The 21,534-nt window shown below is 36.8% G+C and overlaps 1 protein-coding gene across 1 annotated transcript in view; it reads right to left on the minus strand.

Annotated features, from left to right (window-relative positions):
• Positions 1–21,534, minus strand: part of RHOBTB3 (Rho related BTB domain containing 3) — a 91,345-nt gene that overhangs the window by 60,895 nt on the left and 8,916 nt on the right. The window contains exons 4-5 of the mRNA XM_044662712.1: positions 17,419–17,573; positions 4,040–4,151 (exon numbers count right to left, since the gene is read on the minus strand). Of these exons, the coding sequence (XP_044518647.1) occupies positions 4,040–4,151; positions 17,419–17,573 (267 nt within the window). The remainder of the gene's footprint in view (positions 1–4,039; positions 4,152–17,418; positions 17,574–21,534) is intronic.

Genomic DNA, 21,534 nt, shown 5'->3' on the forward strand with positions numbered 1-21,534 from the left:
TCTGGCTCCTATCTCCTCTCATCTTGGTAACTGTCCCCTGACAATCTGAGTGCTTAGTCAGAGCCACTCTCATTTCCAATCCCTCTATGGGGGCAGGGGGAAACAGGGGCAGGAATCTTGAACTTACCCTTCCCTTCTCCTCTCTCCCCATTTGTCTCATAACCTTTCTTTCCTCTGTAGCTGGCAAATCTTTCTATCCTGGCTCAAGTCTCACCTTCTCTCCCTAACTCTGCTTATGCCATTTCTCATTCTCACTACCTCCCCCCACCTTCACCTTGGGGGCAGCGGCTCTGACACTATCTCATTTGCCTTCCTGGACTTCCTCTGATCCTTCTCTCTGCTCTGGCAGAAACTTCTTTTCCATGATGGAGTCAGCTATCTCAAAGTTAAAAAGTGTGTATTTGCTGTTTTAGAAGTAACATCTTAATTCTTTTTTTTTTTTAAACCCTTACCTTCTGTCTTAGAGTCAATACTGTGTATTGGCTCCAAGGCAGAAGAGTGGTAAGGGTAGGCAATGGGGGTCAAGTGACTTGCTCAGGGTCACACAGCTGGGAAGTGTCTGAGGCCAGATTTGAACCTAGGACCTCCCATCTCTAGGCCTGGCTCTCAATCCACTGAGCTACCCAGCTGCCCCCAACATCTTAATTCTTAACTGTCCTGGACTTAAAAAGCCAGACCCTATTTGCAGTTAGCAAATTAATTAGCCTATTGCTTATAGCCACAAATCCAGCACCAAACAGGTTCTGTGACCAACCAAGCATAAAGAGCTTGTTCTGAGACCAGTCCATCATTAATCAAAGTGGAAATTTAACTCCTTGCAAAGTTATTAACCCTTCTTCTCTCTTGCTAGCTCCTGCAAAACAAAAAACCTGTTAGGGTTAACCCTTTTTCTGCACATTTTCTTTTAGCTATAACTTCTGATCTGACTCCCTAGCTCTTACAAAACAAAAATCTTGTTCAGGTTATAGAATTTCTAAACGATGGAATTGGTTCACTGTGAATCCACAAGTCAGTTCATAATATAGCAATGATTTCTAATAGAGAAAAGCTGTGAAATCAAATCTCTTCATTGTATGAATCCTGGAAATTTTTTAGCTTTAAACCACAATTAGTGAAATAAGTTCTGCTGCTTGAGGTAAAAGCTTTGGGGAGTGAAACTAATATTAGTTTGAGTTCTGAATTCAGGTATGATTGTCTGTAATCCACCAGTTTAGAGAAAAGTCACAAGGTACTTGAATGAAGTGTGATCCTGAACTATCACAGATGGAGGTTCTAAAAGTTAAGGAGACAATTTTAGCATAAGCTAAGATGAGATCCCTTCCAACTAATATGAATCCCACCTGATTATTCCTGAGTCTGGCTGTGAAGTGCAATTGTTACTGCATGACTGATTAATAACTCTGACTCTTACCTGAAGTCAAATAGTATTATAATCCTTTCCCTGCTTTTTCCTTTCATAGCAAATTTCTATAATCAAAAGCAAGTGGCCAATGGAAGACATGAGCATCAGGCAAATTTTAAGATGTGCCAAACAATGAAGTGAATTGGTAATTGAAGTCCCTGAAATTTGAATATGCACAGCAATCAAATATATTCCACTACTTATCTAAGTACCCCACCCCAAGTTTTTGTTTCAATTGGAGTACAATTAATCTCTTATAAGTTGATTCATTTGTGTAATCACTGAACGTGGGGTGGAGAAATCTCTCTACAAGAATGTTGTAACTTGTGTGTTCAAGCTACTAAAGAGGAAACCTAACCCTAATTGTCAGAGAAAAGATGGTTTTTGGAACTCAGATAACTACATGGGACATGTGAGAATTGAGATAAAGTTCTGTTGATATTGGGGGATAAGCTACTAAAATGTAAAGAAATCTGATGTTAGTCAATGTTAATTGCTATTGTATCATCTTTGCTTTCTTTAGTACTCTATCTACATACTCATTTCTGCTGTATTACTACAGGGGACTTAAGATCAGGATGGTGACATCTTAGGCTGCCACTCTACCGGGAGTAGCTTCACTCCTTGGAGCAGTGGTTCCCAAACTTTTTTGGCCTACTACCCCCTTTCCAGAAAAAAATATTACTTAGCCCCCTGGAAATTAATTTTTTTTAAATTTTAATGCAATTAATAGGAAAGATAAATGCACCTGAGGCCATCACTGCTCCCCTGGATTGCTGCAGCACCCACAAGGGGGCGGTAGCATGCACTTTGGGAATCACTGCCTTGGAGGAAGCTGCCTCCCTAAAGCAGAGCTGCTATTCCATACTATCAGCTCCAAAAAGGCTACTCTACTAGCCCCTGGGCTTATCTATTGGCCTTAGGCCTACCTGATTAGCTCCCCCGAACCAGTAATTCCCTATCATAACTCCTGATTTCATCATGGCTACCCTATATACTTCCTTTTCTAATCCCCTTCTCCTCTACTGTCCATAATGTTCTCCTATTGAGGTCTTTCAGATATCACCAACACCAATCCTGCTGAAGGCTGGAGATAGGACCATGAGAGAATCCCCATTGACCTATGTTGACCATCCTCAGCAGGAAGCAATCTGATGATCAAGAACTATGCCCTGTTTCCCCTCAGACTCTCAGGTCCTTCTCAAACCCCACTTTTTATTCCACTTTATATAAAGGAAAAAAATGGAATAAGAGTCTCAGCCTGTCAAATATGAGACAAATGAATCCCTACCCCCTTCCCCAGAAAAAAAAAATTTTCCACTCCCATTTTTCTTTTTTATACAAAGAAAAAGGTGGGAATGACAAACCTAGAAACAAACAAATCCCAACATAGGCAACAGAAGGCCAATAAACCCAACTAAGCAAAAGGCTGACAAAAAACATTGACATGGTTGACTTTTGCCAACGATATCCCACCCTGTAATGTTATAAGATCTCATGACTCCCCCAGTCAGATGGGACTCTGTAGCCAATTCTTTTGGCACCAGGCTCCCCCTTGCTGCTCCTTACCCCAACCCATGGGCCATCTACTGGCTTCGGGCTCCCCCTTGCTCCTCTTTCCTCCATTCCCCCACCCTTATGGGACTCTCCCTTCTCCTTCCCTCCATTAAATCTTTGCTCTATTACCTTACTCTGGTCTCATTGTCTCTTGTATCAAAACCACCATCAGGTGGACTGATGATTATAACTTAAGGTTTTTTTTAGTGGTTTTTTCCAGAATAAGATTTACAGTTATAAGGGACCTTAAAAATTATCTCAGCCAACTCCTTACCTTTTATAATAAGGAAAACTGAGGCTCAGACAAGTCATTTGAATGGTTCAAGGTCACACAGGTAAGTAAAAACCAGAGCTGTTTCGAATCAAAGACCTGTTTCCAAATCTAGCACTCCTTCAACAATTTCATTAGATTTTAAGAATTTTAGGGTTCTATAACATACAAGATTGATTTTTTCTTTTTATGTATATAAAGTGTTTACTTTCACTTATAGAACAAATGAAAAATGCACAAAATACAGATTAAAACCCACATTATAGTTTTATGAAGTATAGTTTCTTAAGCTCTTTATTTCAGGGGTTATCATTCCTTACTTTGGGGTATATAAAGATCAGTAGCATACTCTCCCACTGCTCTCTAAAACAGGGCAAAGCTAAAATTTTGCATCCTAATATAAACTTGCAAAGCCTTCATATTCTTCAAACCATAGACCAGAAAAATATCGAGGGTCATTCTTTTTAAAAGAAAAAATACTATTTTACTTCATTTCTGAAAGGTTGTAGAAACTTTTCCTAGCAAAATTATGTAATTTGCTGTTGGCTAATCTAATGAGTACCCATAGTATAGAAACATTTATACTTGAATTTCAAATCAAAGTAAATGTACCTAATATGAAAAACTCCAATTAAGGGACTACTACATCACAAACAGAATGATTATTAGCAAATGCTTAAGACAGTTGATGGATTATCATTTGAGCCAAATTATTTTTATACTTTTTATTAGCAAATTTTATAGCCAATCTATTTAATAAGTGACAACCATTATTCTAGCATTATGCCTATATGAGAGATAAAGATCACCTGGTTGTTCAAGCTGAGGTGGCCTAATTCCATGACACTTGCTGCCTTTTTTCCTTTTCTTCATTTTTTCAGATGACTTTTGATTCAAGGTTTGAATCATAAAATACTCCAACTATAACATGAAAACAATAGGTAAAACACAAAGTTGCTAAAGTTATGAACCTGACATGAGTATTGACAGAGTGGCCTATATTTCTATGAGTATAGTTCTATAGTCATAATTTCAACAGTTTAAAATAGTGGGCAAAATATAACATAAGCAGGTCTATCAGGGGAATTTCCCCTGAGCAATTTAATGAAGTCTCTAATCAACCTGATGAGGTTTCAGAGTGTGAGCCTTTGTGTGGGGTTAGAAAAACACCTCCCCAGAGAGGCGCAGTGGCATCTTGCTTAGAGAATAGATAGCTTCTAATTGATTTTCAGTAACTGGGGCTGTCTCCGAGATAAATGACTGGCAGAGAATCAGAAACATGAATTCTGTTTGGAAGAACCATCACCCTCTATGGTCTATAAATATAAAGTCATAGACTCGTTCAGTCTTTTTATAATTTCCCTTTTATCTGTACCAGTTTAGAAGACAGATCAGTCCACAGCAGAAAAGATAGAGCTTCTAGGTTTTGAAGGATTCTTGGGGGAGTTCCAGCTTAAGCCACGATCTTGGCTCTGCCCTCCAAAATAGGGCTCCTAGGGAAAAAACATTCTCTGCATGCACAATCACCTATAGAACCCTGTTAGACTACTTTGGGTCAGGAGTTACATGTGGTTTTCTGAGCACAGGTCAGGATCCTGAGACCTGAGAATAGATCTTCCTAGCTCAAGAGATGGCACCCGGCAGAAACAGGCATGGACTCCCTCATTTGACCTAAAAGGAATTCCTGGGTAGCATCTTTCTTAGAGAAAAGAAGAAGAGATCACATAATATCCACAGATGGAAGTGGAGACCTGTCACTTAGAAAAGCGAGAGACTTAAACCTACCTTTATATCAAGTTATTCAGACAAAGCCACCCTGATGGTATGAAGATTCTCTATCCTACAAGCTCAATATATGTTCTTTTTCTGGGAGTATCTAAGCTGTCAGTGGTAACAGTGGGATTAAACAAAGAGAGACTAACTGGAATGTTGGAACTACTTTTGAGTACTGTATGCTTTTGCAGTACCTCCTCCTTATAGACCTTTGAAAGCCTTCTCTCCCTGTGAAATCTTTTTACATCATCTGTATTGCTTTAAATGAAGGCTATCCTACTTAGTACACATTTATTATGTGGAGTGATTATTTGAGCAGTGAAAATCCTGTTACTAACAATTTGGCAAACAAACACAAACCATATCTATACCTCCATAGGGAGATTTTTCTGCCATTAAACTGCAGACAGTAGGCAAGAGGCTATGACATTATTTCTGAATATGCCATTCTTCAGGAGTGCTGTGAAAAGGGGGGGATAGTTGAAGTTGATGGCTATGTACCACAGATGCATTTATATCTGTCCACCATCAATCAACCACCTTTATACCAGTAGCAATGATATCTGGTCTTCAATGAAACATCATTATATATGTGACTGGGCTTTTCACCTATTTGTTTTATGAGCAAAAAGGAACAATTACTTGAAGACATAATGGAGGGAAATCGATGAAGATAACCCATATTGACTGATTTTCTCATAGCTCAGTTGATATAATCACAGGAAATAAGGAGAGGGATAGGTAATGGAGACTACAAGGTGTTAAAGACTTAAAATACAAATAAACATTTTTTTGAAACTTTGCTACTCCTTTACAAGGTGTAAAAAAGTTCTCATTTATGGAATTAGAAAGCAGCTTGCCATTGGCTGGCTGAAAAGCCATAGACTCTTAATGGCCTTTAAAAAACAAGCTTCCCAGCTCTGGAATCAGTCAAGAAAGAAGAGCTCAGTGCAGTTTAATTCCTAAAAGCAGAGTTAGTCCTAATAGCTAAGAATCAAGGCACAGAGAAGGGCAGGTACAAAAGTTCTAGTCAAGGAAGGTTGCATCTGTCACAGAACAGCATGAGGAAACCACGAGAAGGGAAAGGACAGTGGGGGCCTTGAAGTAACTGAGAAGAGAATTGTCTTAGTCACAAGTATTCCCCTATGTGTGCCTTACTTTATATAAGAAGATATTAGAATATAGATATAGGAATTAAGAGTAGCAAATACTTTTTCTCTAATGTGCACTTCAATTGTGAATCAGGCAAAATAGATTATGATTTGTCTAAACATAATTAAACAACTACTCATTCAAGAAAGAATTATTTTCTTGAATAGCCAATAAAGCTAAAACCTATAATTGTGTGACTAGTAATAATTTTCTCAGTACTCTAGTCATAGGAGGAAGTACTATGGAAAGTCAGAAACTGATATAATTACCAGATGTCAGCAGATGGTCAAGATAATGATCTGTATAATAACTACCCCTTTGCAAGAACATGGTTTGTCATGGTTTTGCAAGAAATTTCCAAAGCCAATCACCCAGCCTTCCTCACTCCTCCCCTTGACACATACCCCTCAATTTCTCAAATACCTTCAAGAGTTGATCATGCTGCCAAATCATGTGTGTTTCAACTTCTGAATTCTGGATTAGTGCTAAATTTTTTTTCTTTTTATAAATAGCTCTAAATTCTATTCCTTTCCTACCATTAAAATTCTTGTTCAATTTAGCCCATCATTAAAATTCCTGTTCATGCTTCACGCTTCTATTATTTTCTATCAGCTCATTATCACAGATTTCATCATTTCTTACTTTTTTAGGGATAAAGCTAAAAATTGCACCTCTGATAGTATAGGGAACTGATGAATGATCAGTCTCCTTTCAATGCAAGACAACAACTTTATTGTGATTTATATTTTCAAAGAGCTGGCTAGAGAGGGTAGCTGGGTGGCTCAGTGGATTGAGAGCCAAGCCTAGAGACAGGAGGTCCTAGGTTCAAATCTGGCTTCAGACACATCTTAGTGGTGTAACCCTGGGCAAGCCACTTAACCCCCATTGCCTACCCTTTACCACTCTTCTGCTTGGAACCAATATTCAATACAATATTCAATGTATTGAATCTAAGACAGAAGGTAAAGGTTAAAAAAAAAAAAGAGCTGCCTAGAACTCAAAAAGATTATAAAACTTGCACAGAATCAAACAACCAGAATGTGTCAAAGGCTGAATTTGAACTTGGGTCTTTGTTGCTCCAAAGCTGGCACTACACCATGCTGCCTCTTATTCCTTTTAAATTTTTAAAATTAAAGCTCTGTGGGCTCAGAGTAGAAGAACTATAGGTTCCTTTCAGATCTGGGATCCCTGTCCTGGTTATTCCTCTGCTAGCTGGGCTAGATGCTGAAAGTGAGAATCTGCTTTGTACCTGTGATCTAAGTCACCTTATTGCTATTGCTGTTGCTGGCTTCTGAACTTTCTCCTTTCTCCATACACAGCCAAGGACCTCCTTATAGAAGAGTGGTCCCTTTTTCATTCTGCCCGGGATTTGGTAGTAGGTGACAAAGTTGTCATTTGGCACCTGTCCCTGTAACAGTGCCCTGGCATGGATTTCAGAACTTCTCTTGTTCTGGTACACATTCTCTCCTGGGCAATGAAGTGTTCCCCACAGTGTGTTCCTGGTCCAACCCCATCTCCAGTGTCCACAGATATCCCTTTCTGTTTCCCTTATGTCAATCTGGGATGGGCAAAAGACTCATTATGACCTTTTCTGGATTTGCCCACCAGGATCCACCAGCATGGTGCATTTTCTAGATATGTCAGGAGTTTGTGGAGAACTCATTGCATTACTTCTGATCCTTCTGTCATCTTCTTTATCCTTTTAAAAAGTCAAGTTTATACTAAATGATGTTCTATTGTTTTAACAAAATTCAATTCAATGTAACTGTATCAAAGGCTATACACTATATGCAAATAAGCATATGTAACAATGAAATGTAGTCCCAGATTTCAAGAAGTTTATATTCAAGTAGGATGGAAAGATAAGATGAATACAGATAAATATCTTAGAGAGTTGGAAGGAGCACAAGAGATACAAAAGTCTATGAGAATTTGTAGGAGAGAGGAATCTTTTCTTGGAAGAGGGGGGAACCCACACCATTGAATTTGTTCACTTTTATTTTCAAGAATACTCTTGTTTTGACAATTGGGGGGAACCTTTGGTCATAAGTTACTTTGCATGTTTTTACCATGATTCTTTCATGATCTACTTTAGCTTCTAAGTTTCCCATCAAACATGACCATGTTCACTACCTCACTAAACCACTATGGAAGCATGTTAAGAAAACCTTTATAGTCTTTCTAAAAATATTAAGAAATAATATTTTTCCAGTTTAAAACCCTTCCCAGACTTTTTCCTTTAAGGAAATGAGAATGAACTTAACTCTCTTATAAGATCACTGCCTCTTCACCAATGAGAAGTGATTGATGCCATGACCCATCTAGGGGGTCTTCTTTTGCATTCAAGGTTAAGATATTGATCACTGTAGTGAACTCTTCAGTTCTTGAAGGGGAGTAGTCTAGGAAGAAAATGAATGGTGGCTATTCTAGAATATTACTGTATTTTAACATATTATAATCTTATTCTTGTTCAAATTGTCTTAAGAAAGAGAGTCATGTTGGAGGTTATAGGGAACTATGTGATTTTGGAGATTTCTCTCCCCAAGTTAGAAATGTCTTGGATATAGATTAATGATAAATTAAATAAAATTGCTTCTGGCAAATTTGAGCCTAAAACTAAATACTGTAATAAAACATAGTATAGGATAAGTATTATTTTTTTCTTTGGCTCCCCTAACCTCAAAGGAGAAAGAGCAGAGAGGTAACAGGATGGTTAGTTTCTAAATCTGATTAGTGGGAGAGAAAAAAGGAGATAGAGGAATAGTGGTAGCTAGTACTTGGATTGTTCTTGAGACTCTTTCAGAGATAATAGCAGCTATAAGCAGCTTCTGTCTTCACTGAGGCTTTGACAGAAGCTGATTATTATTAATCAAAAGCACTTGAACAAAGAAAAAGCAGGAAGATCACTATATATAAACCTTCAATGTCTGAGACACCAGAATGAAGAAGAGGTGTGGCAAAGACAAAGTTAACCATAAGACTACTTAAACAGGAAAAACAGAAGAAGCATTTCATTTCCAGGAAACAAAGAGGACAAGAGGGGCAGTGGGACATATAGGATAACAAGCAGACCTTTTAATAAGGAAGATCTGGATTCAAGTCCTGCCTCTGACACACAGTATCAGACAGATCATGTAATTCTTTTCATCTCTTATCTCCTCAGGCTACTCTCAAAGACTGTAAGTTATAGAAGAGTTGCTAGAGAGAAACTCCACACCGGGAATTTGTCACACTGATGAAATCCCAGTCTCTTTCAAATAAAGGACAAAAAGAATCCTCCAAATTAAAAAAAAAAAAGGAATTTTACAGTGATCTGTATCATGTACATTATGTTTGTGTTCTTGCTAGTGACAAATAACAGCTGTCCATACACAAAGTGGAGGTAGTTCTTCCTCCTAGGAAAACTATAAAATAGCAAGAAGAATCCTTTACTCTGCAGCTTCTCAGGGAGAATTAAAGAAGTATTTCATTGAAAGCTCAGAAGCAGAACTTCAAGAAGAAAACAAAGATGAAACAGGATCTGAAGAGATATAAGTGAATGCTAACTTCTGACAGGAGACTGAAGGGCAGAAGAATATGGCACAGATAATTAAGGGAAGAAAGACAGTTGAATATTTGGAACCAAGTTAATAGGTATGAAACTCTTCCCCCAGAAGGGGAAGCTAGATTCTCTGAGGAAGAAGCTTTCTGTGTTCCAAGAGGAAAAAGGTGGCAGTAGGAGAGAGGTCATGCAATACTAGAACAAGAAGAATTAACATATTTGTGCACCTGATATACACAAAAAAGATACTCCTTTCCAAGACTTGTCAAACCTGACTACCCTAGGCACTCTGGATGATTCATTTAGGCATATAGGTTCCTGCCAAAAGGAAACTAAAACACATTATCAGGGCTTATGAAATCCTGGACAAGGAACTGAAGATCCTAGGGGCATAGGTAGTACTTTTTCTTACTGTATCCTTTTGAAGTCAGGGGTTTCTAGAGGGAAAGGCAGAAATAGAAGGTCAACATCAGGATAAGAAGATAACTGAGAAGGGGATCTGGACTTCTGGGTCACAACTTAAAACAAAAGAATGAGGGACTCTTGCCCAGGAATGCACTATAAGTAACCAGTATTTTTGCAAGGACTAATAAAAATATATTTGCCTTGAGTCATGACTCTAATCCAAGGAGGCTCTTTTCTAAAAAGGAAGAAAGGAGGAGAAACTTGACTATATGTACCAAGTGTCAATGAAAAATTAGCCTAAAGAAGAGCAATGGAGAAGAACAGTAATTTATAGGAAACAACATCCAAGAAGGAACCATCTATAAATCTCATGGCTTCAGATGTCTATATAGATGATATCTATGCAAAAATGCAGTTTCTTTGTTAGGCATGTTGCTCATCTGGATCCCAGGTCTGCTCTATTTTTGCAGCTCTACTCTCTACTGCCAAGGTTAGCATTCTTTTGAATACTCAGAACTCCCTCTTTGTTATGGCTAGAACCCCCAATCCTCAATCTCCTATACTTGAAGTGGTTTGGAAAATGATAATACATGATAGATGGAAGGCAAAACAATTCAATTACTGTTTTGTTTATGTTTTCTTTGCCAAGGAAAAATATATTTAGATTGAGGATAGAATAAAATTGCTTAACAGGGAGATGAAATATAAGATCAGTGAAGAGATGGTAAGAGAAAAGTACATTAAATTGCCAACATGGAATTCCAGTCACCAAGTCAGAATGACTACATTCCACAATACTCAAATAACTATTATAATATTTAAATAATAAAAGAATGTAAACTCCTTGAGGGCAAGAATGTTAGGGGCTCTTTGTCACCATATATTCAGCACATAAAAGCAGTGCCAAATAATAATAATAGCTAGAATTTATATAAGCTTTTAGGTTTGATGCTATGTTGTTTGATCTTCAAAATGAAAACTAAGGCTTAGGGGAGGATATATGACATGGCCTGGGTCACATAGCTAATGTCCATGATAGGAGTTGAACTCAAATCTTCTTGACTCCAAGTTCAGTGCTCTTGCCCACTATACCACCTCGCCATCTTTACAATACAGTATTTACATATAGTAGGAATTTAATGAGAACTTATTTTACTGAAATGAATTGAACATGTTTACTGATCCCAATTCAATGACCTCTGACAAATCTTGAGAGTTGGATAGTCACTGTCAGACTAGAGAAGGGCAAAATGATTTTCAAAAAGTGAAAAGGAAATAGGCTAGAAATTACCAATGTGTGAGTCTCCTTCTGACTTGTGGCAAAAGTCTGACACATATTATTAAAGAGATGGTTTGTAAGCATTTGGAGAGACAAATGAGGACCATTAAGAGTCATCATGGCTTCATCAAAAACAAGTCATGTCAGACTGAGAGTATTTCCTTTTATTTCCTCTAAATCCATGATCCTAAAATAGTATAACAATGTCAATGGACAAATATAGAAAGGGAATTGGTAGATATATATGTCTCATGCCTGCATTAATTTTAAACCATTACCTTCTCTGTTAGAATGGATAATATGCAGAACAGTAAGGGCTAGGCAAATGGGGTTATGGGATTTGCCCAAGATCATACAACTAGGAAGTGTCTCAGGCCTTTGACAAAGTCTCTCCTGTCAAACTTGTAGACAAGATGGACAGACATTGGCTATGGTCTAATAGGTAGATTCAAAAATTGTTTGTACTAGAAGTACTAAAAGAGAAAGTATTTGTTCCATTCAAAAGTACCTCCTACATATAAAATTGAGATAAGAATTGTACATGCAAAGACAAAAATTAGTCACTGACTCCAAGAAGCTAGTGGTAATAGGCAAGATACAATAAGGATACAAATAAGAAACAAAAAATGTATGCTAAGGAAATACAAAATAAATTTGGGGGTGGGGAGAAAGCACTAACAACTTAGGGAATCAGAAAAAGACCATTAAACTTTGAAGCACATTAAATTTGGAGAGGTAATGGTGAGACAGGCATGGGGGATAGCTTGAGCCAAGGCATAGGAGCCAAAAAGATGGACAGTTTTATATGGAGAAGAGCAAATAGAGCAGTCTGGCTAGAATATAGAGTGAATATGGGAATAAAATGAAGACTGGAAAGACAGACCAAAGTCCAATTGAAAGGTTTTAAATGCCAAAGAAAAATTTATATTTTATCTTAGAGGCAACAAAGAGTCATTGAAGCTTCTAGAACATAGAACAGAAAAGCTGAGAATTGTTTTAAAAATATGTTTGGCAGATCTGCCAAAAAGAGATTGGAGAGGAGAAAGATAAGAAGCAAGGAGATGAATCAGAGGAGTAGTCAGAAAGAATATTTCCTTCTTTTTTTTTTTTTTTTTTTTTTTTTTTTTTTTGTCTCTGAGGATCCTTAGAGCCCAAGAAAAATCAATCACAGAGAAAAAGAATGGGGAAAGTAGTGAAATCCTGGCATTGGAAAAAGAATACTCTTACCCACTCTCAGGCATTATAAAAAGCTTCTCAGCAACAAAATGTCATGGGAGGGGATAAAAGACATCCACTGCACTCTGCACCCTTTACTCTTCTCATGAAAACTTCTTGTTTTGAAGCATGAATAGATACAACCAGGACCCTGGAGAAGTTGAAGGCTGACCTGAGTAAAAATGGAGCCATGGCTGGTATGACTCAGAACTAACTGAGGTCCAGAATCTATTATGTCTCCCATTCATTACCAGACTGATGAGAAGGACAAGGTACTTGTCCTTTCCTCCTTTCCTTTAATCAATGAACCTGGGATAGATGTCCCTGCCCCATTCATTTAAAAAGGTATGCAAGCTGTGGATACAAGCATGTATGTAAGTGTCTCCTTTGCTCCACATAGTTGGGAAAAAGTGGGTACAATAAGGGGAAATTTGTATTGTCTTTCTGCATCTTATTTTTGACTACAGTTTGGGATAATAACATACTATGTGTCTGAATTGATGGAGTACCAAGGGAAAAAAACCTGAGACAGTAAAATATCCTTGAAGTATAGGGAAAGTAAGCTAAAATGTAAATAAATTACATTTTTTGGTCTCATTCATAGCCATATTTATTTTATTTTAATTTAGCCACACTCTTTTTCTGTAGATCACACTAAACAGAAAGAACATGGAGTAAAGATCCTAAGAACCCAACATGAGACACATGGGTTGAGTTCAATTAAATTTCACTTTTAATATTTGTTCTTCTTCATCTCCTAAGCTAGATAAAATATTTCATCTCCTAAGCTAGATAAAAATCTGGAAGTCAGGAGGGAAATACCATGTGTGCTAAGATTCCATCTGGAGGATTAGAAAAAACTGTCCAAGCTTATTCAAACTGTCATTACTGCTAAAATGTGACCACTGTCTGGTAGTTAACTGTTATTGTACTCTGAAATAATTCAAATCCCTTAGCTGGATTTTCATCCATGTGACCAAATATATGAGATAATATCGTTCCACAAATATTTTTCTGTACCCATGTTACCTCTGCCTTAAAGATCATGAAGAGTTGGATAATTGTTGATGGACTGGAAAAGAGCAAATATACTGATTTTCAAAAAAGGGAAAAGTAGAAAGGTCCCCACATTTGTATGTCACATTGCCCAAGGATAAAGGTGACAAGCATATGAATTAGGAAAGTGGAATGATGGAGATGAATGCGAGAACATTTTGAAGGTTAAAATCAATAAGATTTGGCAACTGAATGGATATGGGGCATGAGGTAGAATGAAAAATCTAGTATAATTCTCAAGTTCTAAACTTGAGTGACTGGAAGATTAGTAGTGCCCTTAATAAAAGGAGAGGATTTGTTAGAATGTAAGTACAAAGTTCCTTGAGGGTTAGGACTGTTTCGAATTTGTCTTTATGTGCCTAGCACATGATTTTAAAATGAATTTTGTACTGAATGTAATTGAAGGGAGGATGGATGGTTTTAGAGGGAAAGATGAGTTCTATTTTGGATATTGCTGGCTTGATGTCAAAATGAAGGGCAATCTCTTATGAAGTACTAGAGAAATCTATTTGTCTTTGGCTCTGTCCACATTTTCATCAGTAACTTGGAAGAAGCATAAATGTCATGCTTAACAAATTTATAGATGCCACAAAGTTGGATTAGAGTAAGGCTCCAAAAAGATCTTGACAATAGAATGATAGACCAATAAGGTGAAATTTAGTAAGAATAAATGAAAAATCCTGCGTTTGACTTTTTAAAAAATCAAATTCAGAAGGGCAAAATGAAAGACATATGATTTGACAACATTTCATGTGAGAAAGACTCATAAATTTTGTGGACTATGAGCACAGTAATATGACAGAGCAGTAAAAAAACATAGTGTAATATTAGGTTTGTGGAAATTTAAAACTAATCTGTGCCCCTTTTTGGCATCTCAAGACAATCTTTGAATTTTAAAGGGGAAAAAAAAATCTGTGCTTCTTACCCTTTGATAAATCAGGGTGAAACAAGTTCTTTAAATATGCTAGGCAAAGTCAAAGTGGACATGCATGTTGTATGGCCACTCTAAACTTTGTGTGACTACTCACATTTGGAAGACCCACCTCTAGCCTGAGGTCAGAGTCCTCCAATCAAAGAGGCCTGGGAAAAGGACATCAAGAATAGCATAAAATGGAGTAGGGAGAGGAAGCAGCTCTCTTTCCTTGGAATCTCAGCCTGAGGAGGCATAAGAGAGTGCCAGCACAGGTCTGGCTTGGGGCTGGCACAGCTATACTTGGGAAGGAGGTAGCTAAGAAATAAGCTGGCGACATCTGGCTTTCTCTGGCCACATTTTTATTACTTAATAAAAAATATTAATTAAGATACAGTCTCCAGAGAATTTTAAACATAATAGGTTGATATGAGAAAATTTCAACCAGAACAAGGGAAATGATAATCCCACTGTACTCTGCCCTAATCATATCACATCTAGAATATTATATTCAGTTCTAGGCATCACATTTTGGGACAGATATTGACAAGGTGACATCCATTCAGAGGAGATTCCCAAGATGGTGAGGAGATTGGAGACCACAGCAGAAAAGAATCCATAAAAGAAACTGAAAATGTTTATGTAGTAAAAGAGAAGACTTGGGGAGAACATATAGTTATTTTGAAGGGCTGATGTGTAGGAAAGAGATTAAATTAATTCTCCCCAGTTCCAGAAGGAGGAATAGGAACAATGAAAAGAAGTTGTAGAGAGATAGATTTGAGACAATATAAGTGCAGAAACAGTGCCTAGCCCACTGGATAAATAGTTATCCTAATAAATCATTTTTTTACTAGAAAATAGATAGAATTTTGTTTTATTTCCAGTAATAAAGCAGTCTTCCTCAAATTAAAACTTATTAGCAGCACACCATACTCAAATATATATGTTTTTTATGAAGTGTTTCATAATGGCAGTCAGTGGGTCAGAGTATTTTCAATAAGCATTATTCATTCAACAAACATTTGTCAAGTATATTATATGTAAGACACAAAGTTATTTTAATTAAATAATATTAAAAATTATCTCTTCATTGCTGAGATAAATTAATATCTATTTTCAATAAATTTTTATTTTCCAAGGCACAGGTACCTTGTTGGGATGCTAAGCAGATTCATTACTTTAGCAGAAAGAGCCCACAGTAGATGGAATGCTGGGCCTGGAGTCAGAAAGATGCATAGTCATGAGTTCAGATTTAGCTTCTAACACTTACTAGCTGTGTGACCCTGGGCTAATCATTTAACCATCTTTGCCTCAATTTTCTTATCTATAAAATGAGATAGGGATGGAAATGGCAAACCACTCCAGTATCTTTGCCAAGAAAACCCCAAATGAAATCATGAAGAGTCTGAAGCAACTGAAAAATAACTGAACAATGTCAAGTGAAACTCAAAGAGAAATGTGACTATTAAACATACATAAAGATCCATGAGGGTTGCATGCTAACATAGAAAATCACATATTAACATTTATTAACATTATCTATGTTTTATTATATTTTTGCTTATTTTGTTAAGTATTTCCCAATTATATTTTAATCTGCTTTAGCAGTGAGCTGTGTGTTTGACACTTCTGCTCTGGAGCAAATGAGGCAACTATAAACATTTTTAGAAAAGTTTGGAAAGATTTACATGCAAAATAAGTAAAGAAAAACCAGAAAGGCAATATATACAATGTCAATGACTAGAAGAACAGGAAAAGTTCACATTCCAAAAAATTTAAAATTCAAACAAATTCAGAAACAGAAAAACAAGCAGAGAATAGGGAGGGAAGCCAGAAGAGATCCTTCAAAGAATTTAAGCAACCAGGTGCTTCATCTACAGTTTATTTAAGTAATAAAAATTATAACATATTACAGTTTGAAACATTTTCAATACAAATAGTCACAAATGTATGTTTATTTAGTTTTGTTGATTAAGATTATATATTTTTTAATTATGGAAAATTCATTACCTAATTATAAGCAGCCAAGATTAATAAAATATTGATTATGTCTAAATGGCATATAGGATTCAACACATATGACTAAAATTCTTTGTATTCTGTCAGTTTAGTAGACTTTTTTTAGTTTCCCACCATTGAGACAAAATTGACAATAGCTCATTGGATTAGGAATGTAGAATCCTAATTCCTCACTCATCGGATAGTTATCGAAATTGTTGGTCTGAATAGTGATAGGGCCCTTAGGATAGCTCATGTTATGAAATCTTTCTAAGGAACACACCTCATTAGGGGAAACTGTTCTTTGAAAGCTAGACAACAATAAAAGAGAGCTGTGGACCCAGCCAACTGTATTGGCAGTCAGATACCAGATTGACAATACCATTATTTGTTAAAAATTTTTTTTCTATGGAAGACACCATCTAAATAGTCCCAAAAATTCTGGGCATTTTGTTTAAATAATAGAAAATAATTCATGTTAAGAATAATGAAATTTCTTCCTAATCTGGTCCAATAAAATATCTACTTTTGGCTTATTAGTCAAGATTTTTATCACAAATATTTTAATTTAAAATTAAAAATTTTAAAAATCTTTTCCTTCTGTCTTAGTAACAACTCTAAGACACAAGGGTAAGGTCTAGACAAATGGCATTAAATGACTTGCCCAGGGTCAAACAGCTAGGAAGTGTCTGAGGCCAGATTTGAACCCAAGTCAATCAGACTCTAGACCTGGTGCTCTAATACCTAGCTGCCCTTTAAAATTAAATATTAAGACTGTAATTGACACTTGGGAAAATAACTGATCTACCAAAACTGACTTACAGCTTTTAATAATTATATAATAGGAATTTCTACTTACCACTCCTCCAAAATATCTTCCAACATAGAAGTCATTGAGGCTATGTAGTTCAAGGTAGGTGGCTCCTAGTTCTTTAGCAAGTTGGATTCCTTCAGAAGCTGAGACACAGTTTCCTCTATCAGAGGTACACAGTGGGCAAGTACAAGGTAATTCTTCTGGGGGAATAAGTTTGAATCAAAGGATATCATAATTAAATAGAAGCATGTGTCTAAATGGCTAAAACCAATGAGTGACCTTCATCATTCATAATTAAATAACAAATCATGGTTCAGACCAGCACCCTCAGGATTCATTAAACACACAAGGTCTTCAATGTGACACTTTTAAAAAAGTTAATGATAGCAGAAAGAATCGCAGAATACATCAATGAGAATAGGGAAAAAACAATCTGAAATTAAAACACAAGAATTTTTTCTTGGGTGAATAGTTATTTTCATTAATAATTGAGCCAACAATCACCCAATTATGAATTGTGGAAATCTCCTTTTAGGTGTGACAGTCCCTGGATAGAATCTTGAGTAAGAGAACAACAATTTATATCAGATAATAAGTAAAAAAATTAGTTTCATTTATTTCATCATCAGCATTTGACCAATCAGACTGTCAGCAAGCTTTTATTAATCACCTACCATCAATCAGGCATTGTTCTAAGTGCTGACAATACAAAGAAAGACAAAAACCCTGCTTTCAAGGAGCTCAGAGTCCATGGGCAAGAGCAGAGTAATTTAACTGAAAAAAAGTTTTAGCTTCAGTAAATTATTTAAATTGCTTCACAGAGCATTCATTGGGTTTTGCATCCTTGTATTAACAAACTTTTTAATGTTCAAAATTAACTGAAAAGATCAAAATCCTAATCCTCCAAAATTTCATTCTACTTATAAATTTTACATAACCTATACACCCATTAATCTAATTATTTTATACATTATATTCTACCCATATTCAAAAGCACAGATGGAAAAGTAACCATTTTTATTTATTATTTCAATTTTTAAAATCATAGGAATATAAATTTCCTCTCAAAAAGTAAAATTTCCAGATTTATAAATGTAGCACATGTTTCCTTAGCTACCACTAATTTGCTAATAAGACAAACAATGGATTTGATACCATTTCAGACGGATAACTTTATTTGCCCTACGCGCGCACGCACACACACACACACACACACACACACACACACACAGAGTTGCCAAGCCATCTTAGTCAATAATGTCCTTCTCATCCATCAGCTTCTCTCTGCTCAACTCATTTATCTACCCCTCTAGTTCAGATCTCCATCATCTCTCTTCTAAATTATTGCAATAGAATCAAGACTGATCTCCAAGATTGTAGTCTTTTCCTTTTTCAAATCATTCATTCAAAAAAATGCTCGATTATATTTGCGATTGATTTGGATGTTCCCTCCATCCATATTGACAGCATCCTATCCATGCCTCCTCAAATTATATGACTCTTGTATATGTCCTCCCATTCATTTGCCACAGGGAGTCCATACAATGTGTGGGGATCTTTGCTTTCTCCTGACTTATCAAATACAATACTTGAGGAGTGAGTCTATCCATATCTCTCTTAGTTGCCAAGTGACTAACACATCCTCTCTTTTAATCATACATTTCTCAAATCTGGCCTCAGATATTTCCTAGCTGATGACTCTGGGCATGCCACTTAACCCCAATTGCTTGCCCCTTGCCACTCTTCTGCTTTGGAACCAATACTTAATATCAATTCTAAGACAGAGGTAAAGGCTTTTTTTTTAATCATACATGTCCCTGATGACATCTTAGACTAGTCCATCACCAAAGTTCCTTATTTATTATATATTTGAGCATGGCTACTTGCATTTCCAAGATTCTGCATCCCATCTCTTCCTTCAATGCATAGGAGATCTCCCATAGAAAGAAGGAACTTCTTCTTTACCTTTGCCTCTTAGAATACTTGGCTTCCTTCAGGGTTTAATTTGGTGCTTCCTTCAAGGATTAATTTGGTGCCATGCCTTTGGGAAGGTTTTTTGTTATTGTTCTCAGCCTCCTTAAACTACTTGCATTTACTTAGCTGTATAAATGGTATAACCATTTCCTTCCCACAAATAGGATATAAGTTTCTCAAAGACATGGGCTATTTTTCATTTTTGTCTTCATATCTCTGGCACATAGCACAGTACCCGGGACACCAGAAGTCACTTAATAAATGCTTGTTAAATGAATTATTTTTTTTTATATAAAGCAAAATGAACATACAAAAGTTTTAAAAATCCATCAGGCAATCAACAAGCATTTATTATGCACTTGCTATGTCCCAGGCACTATGCTAGGCACTGATGATACAAATATAAACAATGAAATAATCCCTACTCACAAAGAGCTCACAATCCTAATGGGGGAGAAAATTATATATATACATATAAAATATTTAAATATGAAATCACATAGTAGCAAGAGCACTTAGCAGTTGAGGGAATCCAGAAAGGCTTCATTCAAAAGATGGCTTGTCAAGTGTACCTTAACAGAAGAAAGAGACTGTGAAGTGGAGATGAGGAACTACTATATTCCAGGCATGCAGGAAGGCCAGGTCACTTTGGCTGGATCAGTTGTAGCCAAGTTATGAAGGGCTTTGGTGGCTAACAAGAGCTTATACTTTATTCCAGATACAATAGAAACCAATGGAGAGGACCGAGTATGGGAATTATTAGGTCAGATAGGCAATTAAGTCATTCTTGACCTTGGCAGCAGCAATGTGAAGGATGCACTAAAGTGGTTAGACCTGAGGCATGGAGACCAACTTAGGAGACTGTTTTAGTAATCTAGGTGAAAGGTGATGAGAGCCTTAATTAAAGTTCCCTGTGAATCTGAGAAAGGGGTTGATTGTCAAGAGATGTTGTAGAGCAGTGATTCCCAAAGTGGGCACTACCGCCCCCTAGTGGGTGCTGCAGAGATCCAGGGAGGCAGTGATGGCCACAGGTGCATTTATCTTTCCTATTAATTGCTATTAAAATTTTAAAAAATTAATTTCCAGAGGGCTAAATAATATTTTTTTCTGGAAAGGGGGCAGTAGGCCAAAAAAGTTTGGGAACCACTGTGAAGAAACAGTAAGCATTAGATATGTCTCATGAGGTAGAATGAGAACCCCAGGAAGAAGGGATAGTTTGAGAGGGAAGATAATGAGTTCAATTTTCAATGCTGAGTTTGAGATTTCTCTTGGACGTCTAATTTGAAATATTAATAGGCATTTGGTTGGTGATAGAGAATCGAACTCTGGAGAGAGTTGAATTGGATCTACGAGTTTCCTTAGGAAGGGGAAGGGGTTGGAGGGGACTAAAGATGGAAAAGGGAGAGGTGAGGAATTGAGAGATGAAAGGGGGAGAATAAGAATTTTCATAGCATTTACTATGTACATGCTAAGCACTGCACTAAATGCCTTGTAAAAATTCTACCAACCTGTGAGGTGGATACTTTTTTTACCCGTTTTCCAAAAAACAAACAAAAGTGAAACTTGCCCAGGGTTACATAGGTAGCACGTGTCCTAAGGTCACATTTGAACGCAAGTCTTCCTAAATAGAACCCATCACTCTATTTACTGTGCTACTTCCCAGCTTCAAAGATAGTTAAACCGGGGGCAGCTGGGTAGCTCAGTAGATTGGGAGCCAGGCCTAGAGACAGAAGGTCCTAGGTTCAAATCCGGCCTCAGACACTTCCCAGCTGTGTGACCCTGGGCAAGTCACTTGACCCCCATTGCCCACCCTTACCAATCTTCCACCTATGAGTCAATGCACAGAAGTTAAGGGTTTAAAATTAAAAAAAAATAGTTAAACCCTTGGACATGAAGAGGTTACCAATCCAAAGACATTATCAAAACATAAAATCCTATAGTTTTAGACACAGAGAATCAAGTAAATCCTTTTACAGTTAGGGAAACTGAGGTTGGAGGGATTGACTAATTTGTCCAAGGTCATGTAGTTAGTTAAATGTGGTGAGACAGTAATCAATACACACACAAAAAAATGTGGTGTGAGCTGCCTGGTAATCAAATGTGCCTTCAATAAGAAAGATAAACATTTGGCATTCAAAGAAGATTTTACGATATCTAAGATAAAGACCACAAATCATGCTTGATTTC

The sequence above is a fragment of the Gracilinanus agilis genome, chromosome 1, assembly GCF_016433145.1.
Source record: "Gracilinanus agilis isolate LMUSP501 chromosome 1, AgileGrace, whole genome shotgun sequence".
Taxonomy (NCBI): Eukaryota; Metazoa; Chordata; class Mammalia; order Didelphimorphia; family Didelphidae; genus Gracilinanus; species Gracilinanus agilis.